Here is a 15693-nt window from a genome sequence, read left to right as displayed (position 1 = left end):
CCCATTTGCACCCTCTGCACATTTCTCGCACTGGATTTGTCGTCTTCAGGTGGGCTGCCCGCTGAGCGGAGTGTGGTTTGGGGGATCCTTGACCACACTATGCTTTCACTCCGCCTCTCTTTGCCGTCATGCGGTACAACGGGCGGTCGTGATGACCAACAAACGCTTCGAAACGCCTCTAAGAAGCCACACATAGCCGGGAGGTGAGAGCTCGAAGGCATTCGGGTGGCCCCATAAACCTAACATGTGCTTGGGACACTGCCCACGAACGCGCTGGCCGATAACATCAGCAAATTTGTGCCCACACATTTTATAGACAGAATGGGACATATTTTAATGCAGCCGGCGCAAGTGGGATGCTGTAAGGTTTAGGACTACCGCCTGCCTGAACTTTGGCACTGCTAAACGCTAATGTTCCAAAAAAGGAAAATCGTCATAAATCCAACTGGCACTGAATGACACGCAAGATTCATATATTTATTTTTAATTATTGATATCTCCAACTAATTGGCATTATTTTTGGATGATTTATTCATGCCAACATACTCGGCTGAGACAATACCTAGATATGGCAGTTTGACAGTAATATTGTTTATACTGTTGTTAACTTTTCACTCTTAAAACGCACTCTGAAAGAAAACGAGATATTACTTAGATTTTATTCAAGGTTAGCAAAATCTACTAAACGGGTAAAAAAACTATACGGCTCTACAAGCGTGAACGACTGCCTTCTTCCGAGACTCCAGGTTATGAAAAAAGTACGGACAATTGGAGCTTTCTATCTAAGCATATACACAGCCTTGGCACAATTTTTGCGCTGCCCTGAGAGAAAGAAAATTAGTGGTTCAATGACGTCAGTGTCAACAGCTCACCACGAACTTCAACTATGCCGTGTGGTTTATGTCCACGTTTAGATCTCCGAGAGCACATTACACAATGCATTCTGGCACAGAATGATTGAAGTGGACTTACCGTCGCAAAAGATTCGAATTGAGTCACAGTTGGCTAAGGTTCCCATGGCAATGACCAGGGCAGCGTGTAAAACGTCCATTACCCTGGTGGCGTCAGTGTAGTTAGACCTAAGCAGAGAGAGCTATAATAGAGATCTATTATGGTAGTACTGTCAGAGGACATCACTATCTACTCAGTTTTGATTCCAGCCCTTAGAAACAGTTTAGAACGCCTACTGCCCTCACTTGATTCCTGCAGCTTCTTAACACATGAAGTTACTAATGAATGTGACCAAGCTTTTGTATTTTGCAAGTAGTTGGCTAACTTTACATCTATTACGTACCAGCTTTATTTCGCTCACTGCAGATGTCCGCGAAATACAAAGGAAAACCACGTGACAAGCCCGCTTGCGCGCCGCGATAGCAGCGCTCCCAAACGTTCCGTGTTCCCGTGTAGAAACAAACAGATCATTTAGCCCGGTGTGGTGCATTCTCAATGGTGACATGGAAGCGACGCAGCAGCTGGCTGTGGGATTTACGCCAGTGGTATACTTCCCTTGCGGCACTCGATGATAGCGACCAGCAAACAGTCCAAAGCGCTAGCATAATCGCACAGCCAGCGCCTGCGTCGCAGCCCTGTCACCTTTAAAGCAGCAGCACACCGGGTTAAACGAGCTGTTTGTTTGTTGGGTAGAACGTGTGAGAGGGCTGCAATCGTGGCGCGCAAGAGAACATATCACGGGGTATTTTTCGCATTTCGCTGGCACCTGGAGAGAGCGAAAAAGACCCGATACGTAATAGATGGCTAGAAACCGTTCAGTTGGGCGTTTCGCGGACTGTTCTGAAACTTTCTCATTGGACTTTTTCGCCTATCTTCCTTGCTTGCAATGTCGGTTAATTAGTCTCGACTAATTAATCAATTAAGCCCAATATAAAGAGAGTGTGAGTTGCTCCATACAACAACGAGCAACATGCATTTGGTCGCGTCGTCTTGCCGCGGAATACTTTTAAACTCTGGCTAAAGTTAGCTGGGACAGCCTGTATATACAGGGTGTCCACGCTAACTTCAGCCATGCTTGTAGTAGACAAATGACATGTGCGGTACCGGAGGTGAAGTCGCCCTGATTGTTTAAACGAAGGTGCGACCAGTGCACTCAAGCTCTAAGATGTGGTCATGTTCAGACACAATATATAGCTCAGACTCCTTCTACTCAGAACACTCAGCTCAGCACCCCTTCCACACTAGTCTGTACCAATGAGAGAACCCATGTCTCGTTTCTTCCAAACTTCTGCCTGTCAAGCCATGTTGAGCTGCCTGGTCAATCATATGATCATATTTCAGCTTCTAACCTTGAATACGTTTTTATAATTATATATAATCAAGATTCTAGAGTTTTTGATATCTATATAATTTATACAGTGTCCTCAGGTTTGAATGAAAGCCTAGAAAAATTAAGCCCCCACCACTTTTACATGCAAATTTTAACCACCATTAGTGGTCTCTATTTCGCGTTTCCTCTTTACTGCCTTCGTATATATACATATATAATTATAAACCATTATATTTTCTAAATATATTTGCATATATAAATAAACAAATGTGGTTGCTAGAGGTAAAACGCAAAGTTGAGAAACGCTTCATTTAGCCATAGATTTATTTGAAGTCGACGTTTCGAACAGTCTCTCCTTTATAAACACTCAAGTTACAGCGATCTTCCTCCTTTTCTTAAGGAGTTGGCATTGACACACATGTATGATACATGAACAAAACAACAAGCAAACGGATGCTGGGATAAAGTTGGGCACAAAAGAAAAAAACTAGAAAAGAGAGAAAAAGAGAAACAAAAACATGGAAAAGGAAAAACGCGCTGTCCCTCGCCGCCCACCGAGCAGACACGGGGAGCCGGCCCGGGGAAAAAAAAAGGAAAACGAGGAGCGGGAGGGAATGATAGCCACCCCTTAAGACAATAACAGAGCGGCGGCGAGTAAGGTGCACCGAAACAGACGGTGGCGGAATCGTCCAACAGATAAAATCGTCCAACGGATGCGTGCACTCGCGTGCCCCGGCCATAAAGAGTAAAGAAATAAACAGAACAAAATGCAGACAGGGCAGTAGACTTCCCTCACCTGGAACCTATATATACATCATTGTAGGTGTGTGATTTTTATTTTTGTTTTCAATATTTTTTAAATAATCGTGCTTAACATGGAGATAGTGGCTTAGTTTGAATTCTTGACATAGTGGCAGACGAGCGTGCTACTGTTTATGTTCTTCCTTTCCGCTAGGTGTTCCCTAGATTGTGTTTAATTTCTCGCTTATTGGTTTTTGCACTCAAATATTTTTGAATTGTTAACTTAGGTCTCATTGTATGCGAACTGAATTATCCCGACATGCCTGTTTATCTGCTGTCGCCGCGTCGTGTAGCTGTGATAGTCAGCAGACAAAATCTTGCAAGGTAGCCCTTTGTCCACTACTGTGATGCACATATCGCCTTGCCTCCACGTGCCTGATGCGTTATTGGTTTTGCTTTCGTCTTCGATATGTACATATACTCGTTGTGCACGTATCTATATATCCTGTGCCTTCCGCTTCTATTCCGGCATCCTGACGAAGACGGTTGAGTGGCCGAAATGCCAATAAATAGTTTCAAACTTTGGTATACATTTTTACTATATATATGTATATATATATATACCTTATGATCCCAAAATAATGACCCGAAATGAAGCATCGAATTGATTATACCTTATTTTATATGATAATGTAGTAGTCACCATAAGCTAAGTCATTTGCGTTCAAGTTGATCACTTAACTTATGTTTGCATCTCGAAAAAGTAATGCCTTTACTGGCTTCGAATTAGGCACACACACGCTTTTGTGATGTTATGTTAGCGACAACAGTAGTGCATTTCCGAGATCACAGAGCAACAGTTAGATATCTTGCCGTATTATTTTTCAACCGGTAGAAATTCTCAAGACGTACCTAGCATGCAGGAGACGAAGAAATTTTAAGCAGTGCACGTGTGATGCGCCTCATTAAGTGCGTTCTCTTAAGGCAATGTCTTCAGTTATTTATTGAGTGCAAGTAGCCTTTTTCATTTTTTTATGAATGGGTAAATATAAATACTCCGAGCATAAATATTCGAAACTCTATTTCCCGATGACTAAGGACATCACTTACAGCGTTACAAGTATCGTGGCAGTGAAGGCATCAAGCTCGGAATGTTCGTTGGCATCTCTTTAACTCATCGAATTACGGATTTATTTAATCTGGACGTGATAACGATATCTTTTTCAAAATTCTCAAGGGTTATCTGGGCAATGATCAATAGCACTGTGAACAACATAATCTGAACATTGCGAGAACATCAGTCGATGCCCGTCTGACCTGATTTAAATCAGTACAGTAGACGTCTGTCCTTGGGCATTCTATCGGAGGGGCATTTTAGAAGCTATCTCCTTCAATATTTCATTATTTTCGAGCCATGCGTGACTATAAATAACTCATCCTTGTGGTGCTCCAATATTTTTAGTGAAAAAAAATATTCTCACGAATAACAATGCTACTTAGAAATCAGTTTTCAATGCTTCCAACCTTTAGTAGTTAAAACGCTTAATGAAGTCAAAGAACTGCGATAGAGAAGCAACGAAATCGGCTATTTTCATATCGCTCATGATTCCTTAATTCTATTGACTGATATTGACTTGCTTAATCTTTTTTTTTCAGAAAGAATCCTTGCCCGAAGTATTAATTACTATCATAAGTGTAATTGTTAAGCACAACGGGCGCCACATGCTAATCAGTTTTCGCTGTCCACGTGAAGAAAGGTTATTCTGCCCTGCTCTATCTGGTACAGGCTAACAGATTCTTCGCTAAGTGTACAAAACGGGCTAGGACAATCTATGTACGCTTAGAGCTGTACTCGAGGACACATACAATCGAGCAGTTTTTAAGAGGAAATTACTATCTGCCTCTAATATATTTCGGATCCGGACGACCACCATTTCGGAGCGTTGCTGTTGTTGTTGCCTCTAATACGTTTTCACATACCCACGTGGGGTATTGGCTATTGCTTGTTGCAGATGCAAACAGGAAAAGACTCATCCAGGTGTTGTCTCCATGGAGACAACGCCGCATCCAGGAGCAGCAGGTTTGAGGCCAGTAACAAAGAAAAATAATTCAAAGGGGGTAACCGCAATGAAGTCCGGAAGAGAAATGGAACCACCAACCGTGCTTCAAAGCGCAGAGCCTTGTGCTATCTGGTCAAGTTGTTTTTTTGCATCCTGGGGTGGCAACACCACTGACTGTGTAGCATGAGAGGACGGCGTATTATGGCTGCGTTCCATGAATCGGCACAAAACGTTACATTTATTTGGGCTTGAAAGATGGCTGTTCAAACTCGCATTATACTCCTCCTTCGTGTCATCAATGCTACTTTTAAATGAAGCTGCGAAAAATTGGTAATTTATTCCATTTCGCGGCCAGTGGTTATGAGAGAGGACTTCCCAGGCAGATTTTCTAAGACGATATACTTTCTCTCAGCCATCATTCCACCACAGGGAGGCCTTTTTGTATTTGACCGTAGATTGCACCACGAACACGGAACGCTCAGAGGCCCCTAACACGGAATAGGGAACTCTGTTAGCGCGAACCAAGTTACCAGATGATGCAGTGGAGGAAAAAGAGGAATGCACAAGTTTTTGAAAAGTGCGTGGTTCACGAATGTTTGTAGAGAAGCAGTCGCCCTGAGGGGAGAAGCTGCTATGGTGAAAGTGATTGGAAAGTGATCACTGGAAGTACCACAATCCACTGTAAACCACGAAATAACCTGCACCCCTTTCACTTCGAATCTTAAGTCAATCACAGACCGAGAATCGGAACGCATGAAAGCAACTCCTGGACTGATAGAGCAACGCACGTTCTTTTCCGGCATCCATGACCAAAGAAGCTGCCCACATGCATCAGTAGGAAAACCCCAGATTAAGTGATGATAATTGAAACCACCATCAATCACCACCCTATTGTTAGAATGCAGAAGAACATTTATATTATCTGTGCTGTGAACACCTGAAGGAAAGTAAACATTAGCAACGGTAATGGAAGCGCACTGTGGAATTGCAATATCAACAGCCAACAATTCTCAGTCAGGTGTTTGAATTTGGTGTGACAAATGCTCCCGATGAAAAAAAAAATTAGAAGAAAATAATGTTAACAAGCCACCACCCCAGCCGCAAATGCGATCGGCTCGGAATACCCGGACATTTTTTAGAGAGAATGACTAAATAGGAGTAAGCCAGGTTACCTCAAGTAAATTTATGTCTGGGTCGAAATGTGAAACAAGGTTCTCTAAATCGCGAAAAGAAGATGAGACTAAACGGCAACTGCACTGTAGTACTTTCAACCCCGAAATTGTTACTGTACAATTAAACAGGCTGCGACAGCCTGCTTTAACATATCAGTTTTATGTGAATTACTGGGGGAATCATTCTTGCTTTTGTTGCTTAGGAGGACAGACTTCGACGGAGAAGAAGGAGCTGGACGCTTCTGGGGAAGATTCGCCATATCGACGCCCATACTGCAAACGGTAGAGAGGCTGGTATCTCCGTAACCATGTACAGGCACAGACGAGGACGCAGCAGGAATAGGAGCCAGGGGAGAGACACCAGAGGGGCTATGGGATGGACTAGTTGATGGAACGGGTAGCCCGACTGTTGAATCAGCAACCTGGCTTGAAATGACCTGGGATAGAGTTTCATTGAAGGTAGTCAACATAAGGTCCACAACACCTGCAAGCGCCTTCTCTACAGTTCACCCCAAAAGAATTTAATTGTCAGCAACGCCTCTGCCTCAGACTCAGAAGAGTTAGCAAGACCCGCATAAGATTGTCTTTTCCGGTCTAATTATGCATAAACTTCAGCTCTACAGCACCTTCTATGCTTAATTATGTCCAGAACAATCTGCTCATCTGGACGTTTGGGACAGCCAGCATCATCAGCCGGATGGACGCCGCCGCAGAGACTCTAAATGGCACCCTCAGATGAGAAGGGGTCTGCGGAATGGTTCTCCCAGCATAGTAGGCAACGCGTCGCAGATTTACAAGCGTTGCTGCTATGACCAAGAGCCAGCAATTCCTGCATTGCAAAGAATGAGGATGTAGCGGGTCGACACGGTACACTATCGGCCAAACCTTAATCTCATACAGGGCAAGAAGATCCTGCAAATGTTGCAATCACAGACCTCTGTTCGCACACGTGAACAATTTGCAACTCTGAAACAGCGGTAAACTGGTAACACGCCAACATCGGTGTCCCGAAAGTCGTCAAGTAGTTCCTGAGGAGAGGCCGATGGGTCGACGCCGCGAATGATACCTTTTGAACATGCGAATTGCGCTGGAATAAAAGTCCTAACTGGAAATAATGCGAAGGATGTGCAGTGCAGCTAACTGCACATCGGAGGAACGATACAGAATGCCTCTACGACCGAAAGAACGCACTTCAGAGATTTCCAGGTGGCGGCAGGTAACAAAATTCATCTGGTCCTGGATAATTTTAGAATTTTTCCATTTTAGGGCCCCGTCTCCAATGGGTACAAGCGCCACTGGGATGTCACTGACGCCATTCTGACCTACAAAATCCAAGGGCCAACTTTGGGCCGGCAGGCTGGTGAAGCAGAGAGCCGGACCCCCACCCGAGGAAGCTTAAGACATTGCACGAGGCCTAAGGGGGCACTGAACCTAACTATCTGTGCAGCAATAAAAAAAACACCTGGCCAAAACCCCAACAAGTGGAACGGCCTCACCGTAGAAGGAAGAAGAGGGAGACAGCCCAGATGAGGCACCAAGATCAAAGAAAGGAACAGCGGTAGGAACCGGTAAGCAACAGATCAGTAGAAGCCGGCGGCGGGAGGCTGCAATCCGACACACAGCTCAAGGACCCTTGTTGCTTGCCCGCTGAAGAACGTATGTCACGTTGAATTCGGCACGTTGAATTCGCTGGTGTCGAGGTTCGTTTTTGTTTTTTCGTTTGTGCTCATGCTCACCCGATTTTGATTTCTTTCATCATCCGTGATTTTGGTTCTGACTAGAGCTGAAATATAAAGAACTGGATATCGAATTCAATAACGGAGCACGTAAAACAAACTGAATATACATTAGGAATCTAAGGGTGATGAAGTGACAATGAACGAAAATGAACTCAATCGTGAATTGATTTCGGTGGTGGCATGAAAGCAGAAACATTTTTGGACATGTTACACGCGTTTAGAAGGGCAGAATGTCTATTATTTGAGATGCCGAGAGAGGAGGGTGGATTGAAGCTGCAGAACGAGGAAACTGCATCGTGATGGGGATGATAATAACATTTCATAAAGCCTGGAAGAGCGTCATCTTCTTCACTCATCGGGCAGCGGTGGCGGCGGCAGGGGCAACCGCAAAGTGTTCAAGCGGCGTTTTGTTCACTTCGCAGGTTTCCCCCTGTCATAAGCAGATGACAACAATGCGTACGATCTGCAGGCCGTCACCCACGCTGGGTGCATCTGGCAAAAATACACCCCGTTCCAACCAGCTCATTCAAGCTACGCCCCCCCCCCCCCCCCCCCCTGACCAAGCATAAAACCTGGAATAGCGTCACCTTCTTCACTCAGCGGGCAGCGGTGGCGGCGGCTGGGACAGCCGCAAAGTGTTCAAGAGGCATATTTTTAACTTCGAAGGTTAGTGTTCCTGCTACTTTATTCCACTTTTTGCTTACCTTCCGTTGCCGCTGCTGCCCCTCCACTAGTGTTCAGCTTTGTGTGTGAAATGCAGCTCGAGATTGATTATCCCTGCTCTGATTGTTATGAAGCTATTGAAGAACGAGAAGGCTGTACGACATGTGCTGACTGTCGCCAAAAATATCATGTTGGAAAGGGTGCCGGAGTAGGAAAACGTGGTTTTTAAAAGCAAAGACCCTAAAACAAGAAAAGCTCTGAAATGCTTGACATGCCGTTCACCAGCGTCTCGCACCAATGATGGTGGCGGATCTCAGAGTAATCAGACTCCTATTGGTTTAAGCAAACAGCTTAGTGACATCAGTAAATCACTCGCATACCTTAAAGCAAAAATAGATAACTTGACAACCTTGAAAGACTCTGTGTGAAAAATCGACACGTCTCTCCATCAAATATTTGACACGAACGACAAGCTACTAAAAACACCGGAGAGGCATGAAAGGGAAATCGATTTCCTTCGCAACAGAGTTGACAACAATGAAGAAAACCGCGACAGGTTTTAAATTCAAAAACTACCCCAAGATCTTAATGACCTGATTTAAATTTTTACAGTAGACGCCAAATATAGAAATTCATGGACTGCCTGTGACCGATGGTGAAAATCGCCTAGAAAAAAGTTAACGATCTAGCGAGGAAACTTGAGTTGCCCTCCATTGAAGAAAGCGATGTTGAAGGGCAACGTCGTTTTCCTTGCGAAGCAGACAGGGTGCCTGTAGGTATAATCCGTTTTGTCAGACGATCTACTAAGAAGAAGCTGCGCTAAGGAATAGAGACATGCAGTGAACTTTTATTTGCATATTTTGTCAACATTGGATATCTTGGCAAGCTTTAATTTCACATTGCATGTTATCCTCAGTCATTCCTTACTTGGTTAACTTTGTTAGCCCATTAATAGGACAATGCACTTCATTTAATATATAAAATCATTACTCACAGGTGCACATTAGTACGCATTTAATGGCTGTATGTTAAGTTCTCCTCTTTTTATTTGTTATATTTTATCTTTTGTGCATCGCGCTCCTTCTGCCTTTATCTCCTAAATTCCCTTCCCCACGCAGAGCTGCATGGCAGTGATTTTTAAACGCCGACTAAATTCTCTGTTTTTTCCATTAAGGGGTTCCTCTCTCTCTCTCTCAAACCATTTTTGAGACGCCTTGTAAAATGCTCTCAGACATGAGAAATGAACGCTCAAAGCGGCGCCTGGAACAGGGAAGTCTAGCATGGAGTCAAAGGTGACACAACGCAACTGGTTTCGAAGCCCATATGAGCTAAACTCACTGACATCGTGTCTTGCGTAGCGGTGCGCTGCGTCCGGGCAAAACGAAGTCCTTGTGGTTCAGACTACTCCGAGTGCTTGGTCCTCCAGAGGAAATCACCAGTCACCTTTTTCGGACCACCTTCTCTATCATTTAGTTTTCTATCTTTCTCCAATTCTGACATATCGCACTGATGCAGGACTACTTCGTACCGCCCGTGGGCGATTTCTGCGTGATCTCCATTCCACTTTTGAGGAACCAACTAGACAGGCCTTGCTGGAATGGTGAGGGCATTCGTCTGCCAAGCGAACCTTAGACGAAGGTGAGAAAAATAGATAAAATTTTATGAGTTTCCTGGATCAATGAGGCGAAAAGCTTTTTTGCTCGCGAGCTAACAAACCAGGCGAATCCTTAGACGTACTAAATCTTCTCTTCTATTATCCGATTATGGCGAACGGTTAGAAATCCTTAGACTAAGCCGTAGAGAGTATACCCATGCACATAATAAACTCTGCACAGAAGCCCCACCCTGCAGGCGAATACAGACCAACACCTTCGTCAACCCTTCTAATAGCCTCATCTATCCTTCCATATACCTCCAGACATCTCCCTGGTGTGGTAGCGATCCCACGCTATTCCACAATTCAAGGAGTTTAGCGAGGAAACCATACAACCTGGGAGCATAAGAAACTACAGTAGAGCAGTACAAGGCAGCCCTGAGCAGCATAGGCCAGGAGGACGAAAGGCAGACCATCCTAGGGGTCCAGACATCAGTGCAAGCCAATGTAGTCCTAGGGTTCGTCAACCTCACTCATCCGAAATCTTAACCAACAAAAATATCTCTCGTGCTTTCACATGGAGTTTCGGTGTCTCCTTCTTTCATATTCGTGCTTGCTTCTGACTTGGGGTAAGCCTGCCGGGCTAACTTGTCTAAGTTACGTCATATATATTAGTACTAGCCTAGACAGTGGGTGGGGGCAGGACATCTTTTTCGTTCCTGTAGGCTTTTATCGACTCCAGGGTGGGCAGCATTGGAAACAGAAAACATTTTTATGGCTTCCAGCTCTATTAACGCTACAGTGTTAAGGCTCCCGTTGTACTGAAAATCCGCGGTCATCGATGTCGTGGTTGGTATTGCGAGCGAAAAATGGTGTAGCGTAGGGTGGCCTAAGTGGTCACACTCCGGGAAGCATCCTGGGTGGACCACCTAAGTAACGTGACCTTGTGGGTTCACCACAGACTGCCCATCAGATTAAGAGCAAAGTGACCACTATGGCAGGTGGCTGCAAAATTAATCATTGACTGGGAGATGTTGCCCCGGGTGCGCAAGCCCTATCGGTGGCAGTACTTCCCATCGAATGGCAGGAGCGCATTCCTTACCCGCTGCACCAATGCTGAAAGAGTGGTATGAGGGCTCTCAGGGATCTACGGATTTAAGGTTGAGAATTACCAATTGTGCGCATATGGGCATAAAATCTTTAACGCTACAGCGCCATTTTTTTCGGGCGGAGCTTAAGTGTCCCCTCCAGTTTTTTCTTTCATCGATTACCCTCATACAGTAGACTTTCGGACTGCCCGTGCCCGGTCTGTGCTCAGTCTTAACTTCGGCTCAGACCTGCCATTTACACTGCCCTTGCCGGATCAGAAAGCACATGTGGCTGTCAAGCGATTATAGGGACTGAATTATGTCGCCACTCTGGTCACGGGGCGGATGAAATTATTTCACAGGAAAAAAACACGTTTTGCCGCAGATTCAGAAGCAGTTGTTGGATCCCAAACAGCACGCTTCGTGTCCCTTGTTAATCCGCTTTTATAGGGTGCGTGAAAAACTACAAATCACCCCATGCTCTCTGCGGAATTACAAGATGCGATTGTTGTTTCATCAATTTCAAAATCACCTAAAATTGATGCCCTTGCAAGTGGATAATAAAACGGTCTTAGGTATACTAGGCTTGACAAATTACGCGAAAGCATTTCACTAGTTTATATCTTTAGCAGCCATAGAGGCACGACGGAAGCATTAAGCGAAATAGGCGTATGTAAGTTTATTGAAAAATAGTGCAGCGGTGTCAAAAATTCGGCGCATTTTCTGAAAACTGGCGCAGCGCGGGAGCAATCTCGTCTGCGCGCGCCGCAGAAAAATCTACAGAGAATGTTTACTACATTCGAATCCGAGCGAAACCACGGATTTCTGCCGTGTGGAAGACGACGGTGAGCGGGCAGTGCCGCAGGATGGAGCATCAAGGCAATATGAGGTCTCCTTGACCTTATTTCGCTGTTGGATTCCTCACCCTAATCTATATTTATGCCGTTCTGTATTCACGCCGTCGAGCTTGCTAAGTGACGCCCTGACAGCTTCGCTCGCTCGCCAAGCAAGAGAAGAAGAAAATTTTACACTTATTAATGTGTGTATGTATTGGCGCGAAGAACGAGCAGACTCGCAGCGCGCCTATAAATGAAGGGCGTTGACCGCTGTCTGTCAGCCCAAGCTACCGTTTAAGCTCAACAGAAGCGCGCCCGCTCGACTCCCGGGACACAACCCAAGGACAAGCGAGATGACGTGCGCCAGTCTGCGGGACGGCTCCGTCGTGTGTCTCAAGTCGCCGGTCTTTCGTAGTGCCTGGTGAAAAAATTGTTTTGTTTGCTTCTCTCTGTCATGTGGCATCGCACTTTAGGTGCAAAGATTTTGTTGTATTGTAATCTCTCTCAAGTGCTAATTTGCACGAGTAGCAATGTAATGTAAACACTTTGTACCTGCTCGTACCAATGGTTATGAAATCCCCTGTATCGTCTCTGTTCTGTATACACTTTGTTTTGTTTTGTGAATCTTTGGCTTCGACCAATTCTACGGCTTGCGACCAATGTTAGTTCGGCACCAAATGGCCACCCTCCTTGTCACTTGGTGTCTGGTTTCCGGTTCAGCATGCCATGCTGAGTCGAGAGAATCTACTCTGTGACCGAGACCGCTACCATCACACGCTGTAAAGGCTTCTGGGAGTGCACGCTCAAGTACACGACAGGGTGACCAACGGTAGTACGAGTTACGATGAGGCGGACTAGCTTTCTTCGTGGCGCGCATGTTGTGGATTGTCGAGTCCTCGTCTCTGTGGGGGTTCTGTCCTCGGCTTTTGCGCTGTGCCCTGGTAACCATTGCGTCCTGCTTGCCTTCTGCAACATGATATTTCTCCTGGAGTTTCTAGGAGCATTCTTCAAAACACTGAGCTTGATAGAGGTGGTCAGGTTGGACTAATATCCAGAGCCAACCAGGAGCGTTACGAAGCACTGCCTTTCCTTTCATGGACATGGCTTTTCCTCGCGACCCTGGCGCCTTTTCCGGCACTGATGGTACTGATGTAGAATGCTCACTCAGCCTCAATGAACGCATCAGCGCCTATAGCAAGTGGGATCCTAATTTGCTCACTGATGTCATCTTTTACCTCAGTGGCATGGCAAAAATATGTTGCGAGACCGACGAGAACAAGTTGACCAGCTGACAGGTTCGCAAAGAGAGGCTAAGCGCACTGTTTGGAAGGCCTGATGTTCGGGAGCTGGCCGCAGAAGAGCAATTCACTTTTGCCTTTCTGTCTTCAACAGAAATTTATATGTTAATGCAGGATATGTCGGCTCGTTGCAGCAAAGTTGATACTCGCCACATTATTTTGACCGAGAAGGTGAAAATGCCGGTCGTTTTAAAAGACTGCACAACTATCGGCATCATAAAAAAGCCTTCGATCGAAGTAAGCAAAAAGCAGCCGCGTTTTACAGCTGTTCTCCCACCTTCCAAAAACGGCGGCAATTCCTTGCTGCGAGGAACAGAGACATTGATCTCGCCCACACTCCGCCTCTCTAACATCAGTGGCTAATTCACCAGAATAGCCCTACATAAACTGGTAACCCTGGCTCCGGCGATGGTCCTACTGCACGTTCCTGATGTCACGCTGTTTTCGTGAACCTTTTTACGCTGACGTGAGTAAATGAATTGCCAACTCTGATCTCTCTTCAACGGTGTGCCCCATCACACGCGAAGTTGCCCGCCAGTCTGATACCGCGGTTTTTCGCCCTCTCTAATATTACCTTTTGCTTTATTGGAATCCGGCGGGATGGCGCACAATAAACAAGAAACCAAAATACTTTTAGACTTCACTCATTCGTCGAAGTCCTGTACATATACGCAGCCCATGGCCATCAGCTCCACACGGAAACCACTCTTACTTCCACTACCGCAATTACCTGCAAAGCCGCTTCTTGTCCAGCATTATCCCATGTGTTCTGCATGTCCTTTTCACCTTCCGCAAGAAGTTCTTACTTTAGCCGCACGCTCTTCGCTCCAGCCCACAGCAGTCGCTACGTCTTTTGGCTGCTGCACCCTACGGCCGCTTCCACTTGGAGGCTCTCATAAACGCTGCATCCACGACCTGCACGCTGCATCCACGACCTGGACCACAAATCCTCTGCTTACCTCTCGACAGAACTTGCTGGACGTCACACTTGATGGCATTTCTTTAATCGCTATAATTAAAACCGCTGCGCACGTATTCGTGCTGTGTGCTGCCCTTCGCCGTCACATCCGCGAAGTCCTCATACTTGCAACGTCCAGTGTGCATGTCGCGGATTGCGGCACGCCTGCTAGCAACGGCCTATGCTCCGATCCTGTCAGTATTGCCTGCCAAAGCAATCCGGTTAATACCGCCGTCTAGACCTATTGTGCCCATTACCTGGTTTTTCAATTCGATTTTGTCCCGGATCATTCCCCACTCATCGTCTGCTCGCAAGGTGTCCATCTCGAGATTCCACTACCCCCTCCACTTCTCTGCTGTGTCCTTGCGTTTTTTGCGCATCCACACCTCGTCATGGCCTACCAACAAGCCCAAATTGCTACTCCTCTGAAAAAATTGCTTGCTCGCTCCTATTGCACTGCACAAACTATGTTCGCCTGCCACCCAACCCGCCGCTCCGCTTACACTGACCTCATCGTCCCCTGTTGCCATTGGACTTTACCTTGTGGCGCCCATTGATGACCTCTTTCTGACAAGCAGCGTTCTTCTGATTCATACCATCGACACCTTCAAAGCGAAAAGCCTTTTGCTGCCGGTTCTGTATTTTGGCTTTGCTGCGGTGACACTACTAGACACATTTTTCAATTTCGGGCATACGTACATACACTCGTCCACAGTCTTGAGCACTTTAACGGCGCGACGGGCAGTAGACATCCGCCATTTGCGAGTGGCCTAGGTCCCGAAAGAAAACTTTGCCATGCATGCACAATCGCAAGTATACTTTCACGGAGCAAGCACTAATCTGATGGTATCAAACCCGAGCAAAATCATCCGTTCTGTGTTCCGTTGTCTGTCCACCTACCTGAGAGCACTCGGTCACGCACCACTACCGGCTCTTTGGGGTCTTCCTGGTATTAATCAGGCTGTGCTTAGCCGGAAAAATTCGTCTCTTCGATGCGCGAAGCTAGGCTAGCGTGAGCGCCCTGCCCCGCGGCACTGCCCGCTCATCGTCGTCTTCTACGTGCCAAAATCAGTGCTTTCGCATTGGTTCAAATGTAGAAAACATTTCATATCTTTATTAAAACCACATGTCTTTGAGAGAGACAGGGAAAAATCAACGGGAAGACAGCGAGGTTAACTCGGTGCTGCCCAGTATGCTACACTACGCGTGATTAGAAGAACGCAAGAAGAGATAGAAACAGGGAAGAAGAATTGAAGATCACTA

At 45.9% G+C, this 15693-nt stretch overlaps 1 protein-coding gene across 3 annotated transcripts in view; it reads right to left on the bottom strand.

Annotated features, from left to right (window-relative positions):
* The window catches only part of LOC144100608 (uncharacterized), a 71480-nt gene that overhangs the window by 43803 nt on the left and 11984 nt on the right, over window positions 1-15693 (bottom strand). For 2 of the 3 annotated variants that reach the window (XM_077633496.1, XM_077633498.1), the window contains exon 2: window positions 973-1093. In XM_077633496.1, the coding sequence (XP_077489622.1) occupies window positions 973-1051 (79 nt within the window). In that variant the 5' untranslated portion in view covers window positions 1052-1093. The remainder of the gene's footprint in view (window positions 1-972; window positions 1094-15693) is intronic. The other variant, XM_077633497.1, reaches the window with a different exon arrangement.

The sequence above is a fragment of the Amblyomma americanum genome, chromosome 8 (assembly GCF_052857255.1).
Source record: "Amblyomma americanum isolate KBUSLIRL-KWMA chromosome 8, ASM5285725v1, whole genome shotgun sequence".
NCBI lineage: Eukaryota > Metazoa > Arthropoda > Arachnida > Ixodida > Ixodidae > Amblyomma > Amblyomma americanum.
The sequence above is the reverse complement of the archived record's forward strand: the minus strand, read 5'-3'. Positions and strand labels throughout refer to the sequence as shown.